General features: G+C 50.9%; 1 protein-coding gene across 1 annotated transcript; it reads left to right on the top strand.

Moving 5' to 3' along the window:
* Positions 1–330: 330 nt before the first annotated feature.
* On the top strand, positions 331–4,125 carry usp46 (ubiquitin specific peptidase 46). Its single transcript, XM_067229784.1, has 7 exons — positions 331–374; positions 1,019–1,272; positions 2,263–2,339; positions 2,450–2,533; positions 2,677–2,874; positions 3,144–3,222; positions 3,516–4,125. The coding sequence occupies exons 2-7, from the start codon at positions 1,036–1,038 to the stop codon at positions 3,615–3,617; spliced, it is 777 nt and encodes a 258-aa protein (XP_067085885.1). The 5' UTR covers positions 331–374; positions 1,019–1,035; the 3' UTR covers positions 3,618–4,125.
* Positions 4,126–13,117: the final 8,992 nt, after the last annotated feature.

The following is a 13,117-nucleotide window of genomic DNA, read 5'->3' on the forward strand; positions in this document are numbered from 1 at the left end:
TGCATGCAGCCATGATCTCTCATTTAAAGTTTTGTATATTCTCTCTTTCTCGGTCTGTCTCCTCTCCTTTCTTTCTCCCTCTCTCCGCCTCTCCTCCTCCTCCCTCTCCTCCCCCCCTCTCCTCCCTCTCCTCCTCCCCCCCCCCCCTCTCCTCCCCCAGTTTGGGAACACATGTTACTGTAACTCCGTGCTCCAGGCTCTGTATTTCTGCCGGCCGTTCCGGGAGAACGTTCTGGGCTACCGGGCCCAGCAGAAGAGGAAGGAGACCCTGCTCACCTGCCTGGCCGACCTGTTCCACAGCATCACCACCCAGAAGAAGAAGGTGGGGGTCATACCCCCCAAGAAGTTCATCTCCAGACTACGCAAGGAGAACGGTGAGGGGGGGGGGGGGGGGGGGGGGGTTGGGGTGAAGGAGGGGTTGCAGGGCAGAGGGGTAAGAGGGTGGAGGGCATCGTGGGGAAGGGGGGGGGGGTGGAGGAGGCAGGGCAGGTGTGCTGTGGTCAGTGATAAAGGTCATGCAGAGCTGAATAGAGGCAGATTGTTCTCTGCTGTTAGACTACAGGAAGCTCTTTATGTGGACCAACAATGAACATCTCTGTTAGACTGCTTCACTCAACTGCCTCCTCCCTCCCTCTCTGTCTCTCTCTCTCTCTCTCTCTCTCTCTCTCTCTCTCTCTCTCTCTCTCTCTCTCTCTCCCTTCCCTCCTCACACCCTCCCCCCCCTCTCTCTCTCCCTTCCCTCCTCACACCCTCCCCCCCCCCTCTCTCTCCCTTCCCTCCTCACACCCTCCCCCCCCCTCTCTCCCTTCCCTCCTCACACCCTCCCCCCCCTCTCTCTCTCCCTTCCCTCCTCACACTCTCCCCCCCTCTCTCTCCCTTCCCTCCTCACACCCTCCCCCCCTCTCTCTCCCTTCCCTCCTCACACCCTCCCCCCCCTCTCTCTCTCCCTTCCCTCCTCACACCCTCCTTCCCTCTCTCTCTCTCTCTCTCTCTTCCTACCTCTCCCCTCTCCCCCTAGATCTCTTTGATAACTACATGCAGCAGGATGCCCATGAGTTCCTCAACTACCTTCTCAACACAGTAGCGGACATCCTCCAGGAGGAGAGGAGGGGGGAGGGGGGGAGGGAGGGCGGCAGGGGGGAGCGGCCCAACGGCCGTCTGAAGAACGTCGCTGCGGAGACGGAGGCGGAGTCCAAGGCGGAGCCCACCTGGGTGCATGACATTTTCCAGGGGACGCTGACCAATGAGACGCGCTGCCTCAACTGTGAGACGGTGAGACGGTGACCGTGGCGACCACATGCAAATGCACTCACACTCTCCACAAACACACACACCTATGCACACACACACCCCGCAACAGAGCATATGAGCGGAGTGGAGCGGTGAGAATCTCAAATTACAAATTAGGACTGCGTAAAAAGGAATATAACACAAAAAGTCCTGTAAAATTAAACAAACCATATTAGGCCTACTTTGAATGACAAAACTAATTTGTGTTAGAATATTAGGCTATATTTACTTTGTTACAAATAACCGAATTTGCTAACATTTAGCTTTCTTCCCAGTGTGTTCACGTAGCACACTTTTATGTTTTCGAGAGAGGTGTCTTTTTAGATTCCAAAATGAATCTTTACTGACTGAAACGATGTTACCACATTCTTTTTGTTGTACCACATCATCGTTGTTAGTTAGTTTTATATTAATAGTACACCTGTATGACTTCTCAGTTTATCTTTTGAAGTACTTGGTGAATTCCATTATTGAGGCGATTTTTGGACTGAAAATAGTCTACTGTTGATGACTGTGCATGACACAGATTGATTCTCGTGGCGTGAGCATTCCTGGAACGAAATTGGAGCGGGACATAGGGCAACGCTCCGTCCTTCCCGCTCTGTGCTCTGTCCAAAATCCGCTCCCCGCTCTGCTCAAATGCTCTGCCCCGCAAAAACACTTACGCACACACACAGCCGACTGTGTAAAATCTCCTGTCATCATGGAGACCAGAGTTGCCAGCTGACGTCAGAACTATTGTCCTTGGAGGAGAGAGAGAGGGAGGATAGAGAGAGAGAGAGGGAGGGAGGGAGAGAGACAGAGGGAGAGGGAGAGGAAGGAAGAGAGGGATGACCATATACAGACTCACCATAGTAACGTGCGTGTGATGCCCAGAGACACAGCTGTCTGTGCAGCAAACACTGAAGCTGGGAGGGAGCTGTGTGTGTGTGTGTGAGATGCTTAGGGCTGATGCTCTGCTCCTTCCCTCAGGTAAGCAGTAAAGACGAGGACTTTCTGGATCTTTCTGTGGATGTGGAGCAGAACACCTCTATTACACACTGTCTCAGGTAGAACCCAGACCAGGACCCAGAACCAGACCCCAGAACCAGAATGGGAGACCTGCTAACATCGCCCTCCCCCCTCTGCCCCCCACGTCTCCCCCTTCTCTCTCCCCCAGGGACTTCAGCAACACAGAGACGTTGTGTAGTGAATATAAATACTACTGTGAGACCTGCTGTAGCAAACAGGAGGCTCAGAAACGGTAGGTACACACACACACACTCGCACAGGCACACACGCTTGCACATCTGCCCGCACACACGTCTTTACCCACACTTATCTGCTTGTGTATCCGTCAACGTGTGCATGCATCTGCGTGTGTGTGTGTGTGTGTGTGCCCCCCAGCATGCGTGTGAAGCGTCTCCCCATGATCCTGGCTCTGCACCTGAAGAGGTTCAAGTACATGGAGCAGCTCCACCGCTACACCAAGCTGTCCTATCGCGTGGTGTTCCCCCTGGAGCTCCGCCTCTTCAACACCTCGGCCGACGCCCTCAACCTGGACCGCATGTACGACCTGGTGGCCGTGGTGGTACACTGTGGGAGGTAGGACATGAGCGCACGTACACACACACACGTATAAATAATCACTGTGGGAGTTAGGACACACACACGTAAACACACACACACACGTAAACACACACACGTATAAATGATCACTGTGGAATGTAGGACACGTACACAAGTACACTCTGACTCACTCTCACACACTCATTCTGGATGTTTCCCCCTTAGCCTTACTGCTGATGTTTATGCTGTCCCTCCCTCCCTCCCTCGCCCACCCCCTCACCCCTCCCCCCACCCCCTCCCCCCAGCGGACCCAACCGAGGTCATTACATCACCATAGTGAAGAGTCATGGGTTCTGGCTGCTGTTTGATGATGACATCGTAGAGGTGAGTGACAAAGAGCTGCTGCTGTCATGGCAACCCGGGGTGTCTGTCACATTCACTACTCATCCTCTCTGTCTGTCTGTCTGTCTGTCTGTCTGTCTTTTTCTCTGTCATTTCCTGCTCCTCTGCCTTCTGTCTCTCTTTTCTATGTCTGTCTCTCTATCTCTTTCTGTCTGTCTCTCTATCTCTTTCTCTCTGTCTCTCTATGTCTTTCTCTCTGTCTCTCTTTGTCTCTGTCTCTCCCTGTCTCTGTGTGGTATACTCCCCCCTCACCTCCTATCCTTTTGTCCGTTCAGAAAATCGACGCCCAGGCCATCGAGGAGTTCTACGGCCTGACCTCGGACATCTCCAAGAACTCCGAGTCTGGATACATCCTCTTCTACCAGTCCAGGGAGTGACGGACGGAGGGAGGCGAGAGAGAGAGAGAGAGACACTAAGAGAAAGAGAGAGGTAGGAGATAGAGAGAGAGACACTAAGAGAGATAAAGACAGAGGTGGGAGAGAGAGAGACACTGAGAAAGATAGACAGAGAGAGAGGAGAGAGAGACACTGAGAAAGATGTAGAGATAAAGAGGGAGACTAAGATAGAGATTAACAAAGAGGGAGAGACTACGAAAGATGGAGAGATCGAAACGAAGAAAGGGGAGCAGAGAGAGAGGGCTAAACAGAGAGAGAGAGAGGGCTAAACAGAGAGAGAGAGAGGGCTAAACAGAGAGAGAGAGGGCTAAACAGAGAGAGAGAGGGCTAAACAGAGAGAGGGCTAAACAGAGAGAGAGAGAGAGAAAGAGAGAGAGAAAGAGAGAGGGCTAAATAGAGAGAGAGAGAGAGAGAGAGCAGGGTGGGTGCTGTGACCCCTGACCTCTCCTCAGGACATCTCAGTGCCAACACCCCTCCCCTTCCTAGCAGCCTCTGGGGTCGCTGCACTACATGTCCCATCAGCCCCTTCTCTTCCTGCTCTCGGCAAGGATAGAAACACCTTCACCCACCTGCATCTGGACTGCACTTTAGAACAACACAATCCAACAACAACAGCACCACAAGTGAAGGAACCAGAAGATACTTCAGGTCCAGGCTTGTGTTCTACACGACTGGATGCCACACCTTATCATCTGGACTGTTCTACACCTCTATATTGACCTCTGTTTGACCTATATAGTGTCTTTATGGTGACCTCTGTGTGACCTCGATAGCCGGAGTGGTAACCACTGTGTTGCACGTTCACCCATCCTGTCCTGCCAGAGCAGTCACATGGCCTCCTGACCCCGCCCACTTCCCCGACTTTTGTATGTGTGTGTGTGTGTGTGTGTGTGTGTCGGTTGGTCTGTGTGTCTGTCTGTCTGAGGTAATGTAAGAGGTGCCAAACTAAGGTTGTGACACCACAATTGGAACAATGTCACACGAGGACCGTGGTCTCTGTGATGTATACATACACACCGTCTGATGTAGACATGACTGAAAAGAACAGATATATTTTTGACAGCTGGGAGGGGGAGACACTAGAATCTCAGAGAAGTTAGAGGAGGAACTAAAGGATATTACTTGACTACATGTGAACCTGTAAGAATACTGTGCTGTTTAACCTGAATCACACTATGAATATATCACATTCCTCTTCTCCTCCGCCTCCCTTCCACTCCGCACCTTCTTTCACCTGGGGAACTGGAACACCTGGGCTGAGGCAACTGTGTGTGAGCTTGGTGTGTGTGAGGTGTAGGTGTGTGTGTGTGTGCGTGAGAGGTGTGTGTATGAGGTGTGTTTGATCTTCCATGAGCACTTCTGCACCGAGCAGGCACCGATCAGCTCCTCTCTTCCTCAGCAGTGTGCCTGCGGCCGCGACTCAATCCTCTCCCCCTCCTTCCTCCCCTCCTCTCTGGTCCAGCCCTGGGATGTGCTCTCATCACAGGGTCCTAGGGTGAGTATAGCAAGATTGAGACTACAACGTCATGAAGTTTTGCATTTCTTGGGACCAGTGGTAATTTGTCACCTATAGCAACAGGCAATTAGCTGAAAGCTAACTGAATCATCACACACGATCAGTTATAAATGTGTCTTTATTCTTAGGACATTTTACATAATGTATTATATAATAATGACACAATCCAACTAAATATAAATCTACTTAAAGGCCAAATTGAATTAATATTGCCTCCACCGTAATGAGTTCAGTTAGACAAAACTGTCGGTTTTCATGAGCAATTTACTCCCACAAAATACGCAAAGGCCCATACCTAATCAACTGACGTGTCTCAACCTTCATATATGGATCCTAGGGTGGGAGCAGGAAGTGGGGGAGGAAGTGAGGTCAGACCGTGAGGGTTGGGGGTGAATATGAAGTGCACTTTACTAGGAAGGAGATCAATGCTTCGAGGAGATCCACAGTCTCACGTCCTCGTTTGTCCTCTTCCGCTGTTCAATAAAATAACTTTATCAAGTTGATGTTGTTGGACTGTCTGTTGCTCACCCTCCTCTTCCCTTCTTCACTCCCTCTCTCCTTCACCTCCTCTGCTCTCTCCTCTTCACTCCCTCTCTCCTTCACCTCCTCTGCTCTCTCCTCTTCACTCCCTCTCTCCTTCACCTCCTCTTCCCCTCTTCACTCCCTCTCTCCTTCACCTTCTCTGCTCTCTCCTCTTCACTCCCTCTCTCCTTCACCTTCTCTGCTCTGTCCTCTTCACTCCCTCTCTCCTTCACCTCCTCTGCTCTCTTCACTCCCTCTCTCCTTCACCTCCTCTGCTCCCTCTGCATTCTCTGCTCTCCCCTCTTCGCCTCCTCCCTCCACTTCCTCTCTGCTCTTGCCTCTGCTTTCTCCTCTTCACCTCCTCCACCTTCTCTCTGCCCTCTCATGTTCACCTCTCCTCTTCACCTCCTCCACCTTCTCTGCCCTCTCCTCATGTTCTCCTCTTCACCTTCTCCACCTTCTCTGCCCTCTCCTCCTCTTCACCTCTCTCATCCTCTTCTCCTCTGCTCTCCATCCTGTTCTCATCTCTATTCTGTTCTCCCGGCTCTCTGTTGTCCGCCCTCCCCTCTTTCCCTAGTATCCATCCCTGTTCCATTGCACAAAAGACAGGATTTGAGGATCATTGTAGTAATGAATATCATTAAAATACATACGTGTGGTTTGTTCTGACATCACTTCCTGGTTATACTTCCTGGTTACTGCTGTTTGCAACCCTTAGGCATGAACGGTCCAAGATGGTTTAGCTGTTCCAGACACTATGTCTCTTATAATAAGTGTGTGTCATTGTGTGTGTCTTTTACCACTGTGGACAGTGTGTTCCTGTAGTAATCACTTCACATCCCTTTAGATCTTCGCACACACAGCATCACATCTGCATCCATTAGGACATTTCACGAAGCATAACGAGCACAGATTGTCAGGAAAAGCATTAATAGCACTGAAATAGACAGCCGATAGCGGGAGGGTCGCTATGACCGCGGGATCACACTGAGACGGGTAATGTGTGTTTGTGTGGGTGTGTGTGTGCGTGCGTCTGTTTAATTGTAGATGCTGCGATGTGTGTGTGTTCATCGTAGATGCTGTGATGTGAGTGTGTATGTGTGTGTGTTACATTTACATTTATTCATTTAGCAGACGCTTTTATCCAAAGCGGCTTCCAAGAGAGAGCTTTACAAAGTGCATAGGTCACTGATCATAACAACAAGATAGCCTCAAAACATCGCGAGTAGCCAAAACATGAAGCACACATTGTGAACAACCAAAGTAAGTGCCAAAGGGAAGAACCATAAGAGCATGTAGTTAAACAAGTTACAATTAAACAACATGAACCGCTATAAGTGCAAGTGTACCTTTGGAAAAAGCAAGCAACAATAATAAAAACTATATCACAGCGAGTACAAAAAATGTAAATCAGTTACCACTAACCCCAAGAGCAACAAGTCTCTAAGCAAGAGTCATTGTGATCCTTGAGGAAACTAACATTGGGTCAAGCGAACCATTCCTAAGTACCGTTGTACGTGTTCCACGTTGTACGTGTTCCACGTACAGCTGTGTTCATACACAGCAGGAACCAGAAGAGACAGTGGCGGGAACAGTACTCAGAACTCACTGTTACAGTGACATCCTCACCCTGGGCTTGTTCTCAGGAAGTATTGTTGAGTAACAGAATCTATTAGTGGAACTGTACACAGCTGGAACACTGTCTAAATCTTAACCGTTTACCGGCCCTAACCCTGTCTAAATCTTAACCGTTTACCGGCCCTAACCCTGTCTTAACCCTAACCTTGTACCGGCCCTAACCCTGTTCTAACCCTAACCCTGTACCGGCCCTAACCCTGTCTTAACCCTAACCTTGTACCGGCCCTAACCCTGTCCTAACCCTGTACCGGCCCTAACCCTGTCTTAACCCTAACCTTGTACCGGCCCTAACCCTGTTCTAACCCTAACCCTGTACCGGCCCTAACCCTGTCTTAACCCTAACCTTGTACCGGCCCTAACCCTGTTCTAACCCTAACCCTGTACCGGCCCTAACCCTGTCTTAACCCTAACCTTGTACCGGCCCTAACCCTGTTCTAACCCTAACCCTGTACCGGCCCTAACCCTGTCTTAACCCTAACCTTGTACCGGCCCTAACCCTGTCCTAACCCTGTACCGGCCCTAACCCTGTCTTAACCCTAACCTTGTACCGGCCCTAACCCTGTCCTAACCCTAAGACCACGCTTAAACTTGACTGTTTTGGACCTACGTATGTTGGACTAGATCTGTCTGTAGAGCACCCCTGCAGGACAGTAGAGGTACTGTACCTCTGTATTGGCCAGATCCACAGAGCTGGACACACATCTGGAAACATGCTTACCAGCACGTGGAGAGCTCATTTATCTTAAACACACACACACATATACAGACTCATCTACACAGACACACATACGTTCATACATGAGCACACACAGACCCGTCTTCATGCAGAGCCAGCATGGGTCACCTCCAGGGTGATGACAACTGACCGTAACCTTGGTGTGGGTCACAAGACCTCTCTCTGTCTCTCTCTCTCTCTCTCTCTCTCTCTCTCTCTCTCTCTCTCTCTCTGCATCCTCTCTCTGCATCCTCTCTCCCTCCATTCAGGTCTCCCCTCTCCAGTCTCTTTCCTTCACCTCTGCCTTCCCCATCTCCCCCCTCTGCCTCCCCCTAGTCTCCCTTTTGTCACATCCCTGCAGAAATATTAGTCTTCTTGTCCCAGCGGGCCCCAAGGGGAGCGAGGTGTGAGGTGTGCGTCAGTCACCCGTGTCTTTGACCCTGAGAGTGGCCGGTGTGGAACCAGGGAAAACATGGGGTTAGACTGCCACCACCTGGGGAGATCTGGTACTGAACCCAAAGTTAAACTGGCAGAAGTTATAAAACGTCCTCGAAAGGATGCTAAAGTTAAACAATTCCAGTCCAACGTTCTGCAACGCTTCGGTGGATGTTCTCCGACTCTCCAGCGTTCTGCGACCCTCCCTAGACGTTCTCCAACATTCTCAAGTGTTCTCAAGTGTTCTCCACCCCTCCGGAGCTCTCTGCAGTCCAACATAAATAACCATGTTGAAGCAGCTCCGCCTGGAGGAAATGCCTTCAGATCTGGCTCAGAAGAAGAGAGTGTGTGTGTGTGTGTGTGTCAGAGAGAGAGAGAGAGAGGCTGTGACGATAGCGCCTGTGTGATACTGAGTAGGCTGTGTGTGTGTGAGCATTTCTGCATGCGAGTGTGTGTGACTGTGTGATACTGGGGAAGTTTTGTGTGTGCGTGTTTGTGTGACTCTGATATGGGGGGGGGGGGGTATGTGTGTGTAGGGGACTATTGTGGACAGATATACTAGGGAGGCTGTTCATATGTGTGGCTGTGTGATATAGGGGAGTGTGTGTGTAGGACTGTTGTGGACAGACGTATGAGTTGAGTGGGGAGCAGTGCGGGTCTGATGTTCTTGCCAGGCTGTTCTCGGAGTCTGTGCTACACATTTATCTAGAAGGCCTCTCTCAACGTGGAGAGGTGTTCATGTTGAAAGAGGAGCCTTTTATTCCCTTTACTCCCCTCTTTTCTCTTTCCCTTCATTTCGTTTTTGTAATGTCCCTGGAATCTGATGATTCCATGAGCGTGTTCATTGTGTGTGTGTGCCTGTGTGAGGGAGGGAGAGAAAGAGAGAGAAGAAAGAACGAACGGACAGGAAATAAGAAACAGAAAGGAAAAAAAAGAACAAGTAAGTGTGGCTGGGATACTTTCACTATAAGAGTTTTAGCAGCTGCTCTCTAACCTTAGTGTATGCGTGTGTGTCTGTGTGTGTAGCCCTGTAGGAGGGGGGCTCGCAGTGTGACTCGGTCTCCATCCCTTCATCCATCCTCCCTCCCGGCCTGGTCCTCATTCGAAAGGGCTGGTTTCCATAAGACCAGATCACCCCTAAGAGGTGAGAGGTTAGTCCGCAGATCGCTTTGCAGAGAGGCTAGCATAGTGGTTTGCGGAGCGGTTAGCTAGCCAGCCGGCTCGCAGCTAGATAGGGAACAGCAGGTCGAACGGAACCTAGTCGTTTGTTCTGAGTTTGAGACAGCAGCTTTGAAATGTGAATTGTTCCACGTTCTGTGGAAAACATGAACTAAGTCACCTCCCTCAGAGCCTGGTGTGTAAGTCGTTGTGTTTCAAGAACATTTATGAGAAAATGTTTATTCAAACGATCAGCAGGACCAGATTCAGACAGCTCCTTGGAAACCGCCGGCCTTATTTCTTTATGAAAACATGACTGTTTGAACAAGCAAGCAGACCCACAATGCTTTCTGTATTCCAGCCAAGCTTGTTCCTAACACTGCAGAACTGTCTAACTAGTGAACCATATATACCCTGGTTCTAGAAGATGAAATCATAGGTTCTGCACTGGTCTGGTTCTACAGGATGAAACCAGAGGTTCTGCACTGGTCTGGTTCTACAGAATGAAACCAGAGGTTCTGCACTGGTCTGGTTCTACAGGATGAAACCAGAGGTTCTGCACTGGTCTGGTTCTACAGAATGAAACCAGAGGTTCTGCACTGGTCTGGTTCTACAGGATGAAACCAGAGGTTCTGCACTGGTCTGGTTCGAGAAGACAGGCTTTATTAACCGATCTATCGCTGTGTCAGGGAGGTCACATTGTGATGACAGCTGTCAAAATATGTGACATCTTGTGCCCAGATACAGACTCACCGCACCGAAGGCTAGCTGGTTACTGGCACTCGTGGCCTTTAACAGACAGGAAGGTAGGCAGGAAGGAGGGCTCTGCTGGGCTGGGATGGTTCTTCTGGGAAAGAGGATATCTGATGTCACGCCTGCTCGGACTTTGCTCCTCTGGGTTGGCTGGAACTTCAATGGAGGAGAGGGGGGGGGAGAGATGGGGTGCTCACATAAACATGATAGATGGATGATGTCACACGTGGATATTTACTGTCTTTGTCACACGCATGTTCCTCTCTCCCTTTTTCTTCATCTCTCTTCCTCTCCATCTCTTCCTCCCTCCCTCCCTCTCTCTCCCTTCCCCACTCTCAGCCCTCCTCATGTCCAGATGTGGTGAACATCAGAGACCAGCAGGGTCCAGCAGTGTCCGGCAGGACCACTACAGTTCACTGGTTTCCTGGTCCAGTCCAGAGAGAGATGACTCCATCAGACAGCAGTCCAGCCTCACCCCGCCTCCTCCCAATCCATCCTGTCTGAAGAGTGTGCTTGATAAGAAGGAATAAGGGGGAAGTACTTCTGATGAGAACCATTCTTCTCCTGCTCTTCCACATCTCCCTCCTTCCTTCCATCCTCTTTCATTTCTATCCTGGCTCCCTCCTCTCCTCACTCCTTTCTTCCCTCCTTCCCTCTCTCAATCCCTATCTTCCTCCTTCTGCCTCTAATACTCTCACTCCCTCCTTCCCTCCCTCCCTCCCTTTCTCCTTCCCTCCCTCCTCCATTTTCATATTCTCTTTGATTTATGCACTGTGGTTTGGTCACCCGTAACCTTGTCATCGTGAGCGGTGATATAGGGCCTTGTTAATGTTCCTCGGCTGATCTGGCACGGCCTGGGGAGAGGAGGGGGTGGAGAGGGGGGAGGATGGAGGGAGGAGGAGGGGGGAACAACTTGGCTAGAGTGGTGGGGCGGGGTGCTAGGGGATAAGGGGGGTGTTGGAAGGGGGAGGGGGGGGCTTGGGGAGCTGTAAAGGGGGGGGACAGGGGTGATGGAGGGGGAGGAAGACCCCAGAGGACTGGCCAGGCCTGCAAATGCACCAGCAGAGCCAGGATCCAGGGGAAGCCTTCCAGGGTTTGGGTTAGGAGGGGCTGGCTGGATGCTGGGGCAGTCCCCACTCCACAGCCAGCTCCAGAGTGGGGAGGGGGGTGGAAGGTTAGTGGGGCTAGGGAGCACAGGGGGGACTTTGGAGGGGCTTGGGTAGTTTCCCCTCCATCATCGGCTCCAGACCCGTATCTCTGGATCCTCCAGGAGCATAGCCAATCACAACACGGCTCCTCCAAGACAGGACGTGGAGGTCCAACAGTGAGACCTTCCAGCTTCTCCAGGAATCAGCACTCTGCTGATGAGAGGAGCAGAGCTCCATTCAGTACCGCTGACCTGTCACATGTGGAGCCACTGGGCAGGACTGGGAGGATTGTGGCTGCTGGTGGAGAGGGGGGAGGGTAACCCCAGAAGTTCAGCATCAAAGAGAAAGATACACACCTGTAACCATGGATACAGATTCCTTGACCTGTGACCAGAGAGCTGGACCAGAGAGCTGTATTCCAGGTGACCAAACACATGTAACAGATCCTCAGTCGTCGTCGTCATCCCCTCCAATCCACCTCACACACACACACACACACATCCTCTGCTCTGGGAAGCACAGTGTTAACCCTTCTCTGCTCTGCTCTGTCAAGCAAAAGCAGTGTTAGCTGTGGGCCGAGGAGGCTGAATGAACAGCCACTACGTATGGGGTTTCCCTGGGAGAAGAGCAGGGGCAGGGCCTGGAGAGAGGGGACGCTATTTAGACTGGGTTTATTTGACTGGTTTCATTAGTCTGGGTTGATTTGCCTCGGATAATTAGACTGGGTTAATTAAACAGGGTTCGTCAGACTGGGTTAATTGGAGTAGCTAATTAGTGAGGAAGACTTGATTTTGACAAGAACAGCGTTACCACTGGGTGTTATGAGAGTGAATTTGTGTATTAGTGTGCACTACGCTCAAACATCATGAACACAAAACATGCACGGATGAACTCGCTCCAGTGTCCTCCACCCACACGCTGGGCTCAAGGCTGCTGATGTGAAACTTGGAGAGCCACAAGACAAACCCTAACTTCCTCTCCCTGTCCTTCCAACTCAGGAACTTATTTTTGGTTCCAGAGGAAGACTTCTGTCGTCGCTGCACAATCTTCTCCGTGTTTCGATGGAGCAACATCGCCCCCTATTGCCCCCTGTGAGTGAACTGCACGCAATACACTGATAGCTACATCTGTGTATGACAGGCCTCTGAGTCCATTCTTTGTTCTACTCGGACAACAGCAGATGCAGTGATTTTACATGTGACTGATGGGGAGAGGAAGCGACTTCTGGTTTCACAGAGGGCAACTGTGCTGGGAGACAACGCCATTGGTCAGGAAGGATGTCCGAGGACCTAAATACTCAGGCGGTAAAAATAACCCCAACTAGGTTCTTTAAGGACATAATCCCAGCATGAGTGGAATAGGAAGGAGCTTTCATGGTTGGCATATGAATTCATAACGCGACTGCAGTCTTTGGCCAGCTGTGATTTCTAATTTTCCTGTCAGTCTTTTCTTCCAAGGCTGTACTGTAATTACCCTCTGGGATACCCTGGCAACAACACCAGCTTATTTTTATTTCCCCGCTCATGATGAAGCTGTGGGTGTAATCAGCGTGCTGCTGGGGCGTGTGTGTGTATCGGGGGGGGGGGGGGGGGGCTGC

The sequence above is a fragment of the Osmerus mordax genome, chromosome 26 (genome assembly GCF_038355195.1).
Source record: "Osmerus mordax isolate fOsmMor3 chromosome 26, fOsmMor3.pri, whole genome shotgun sequence".
Classification (NCBI taxonomy): domain Eukaryota; kingdom Metazoa; phylum Chordata; class Actinopteri; order Osmeriformes; family Osmeridae; genus Osmerus; species Osmerus mordax.

What these genes read in the sequence shown, in the direction of transcription:
- usp46 (XM_067229784.1), top strand. Translation starts at nt 1,036, where the DNA reads ATGCAGCAGGATGCCCATGAGTTCCTCAACTACCTTCTCAACACAGTA. An exon ending in TCTATTACACACTGTCTCAG is followed by an intron (nt 2,340 to 2,449) that starts GTAGAACCCAGA and finishes TCTCTCCCCCAG; the next exon opens with GGACTTCAGCAACACAGAGA. An exon ending in TTGATGATGACATCGTAGAG is followed by an intron (nt 3,223 to 3,515) that starts GTGAGTGACAAA and finishes TTGTCCGTTCAG; the next exon opens with AAAATCGACGCCCAGGCCAT.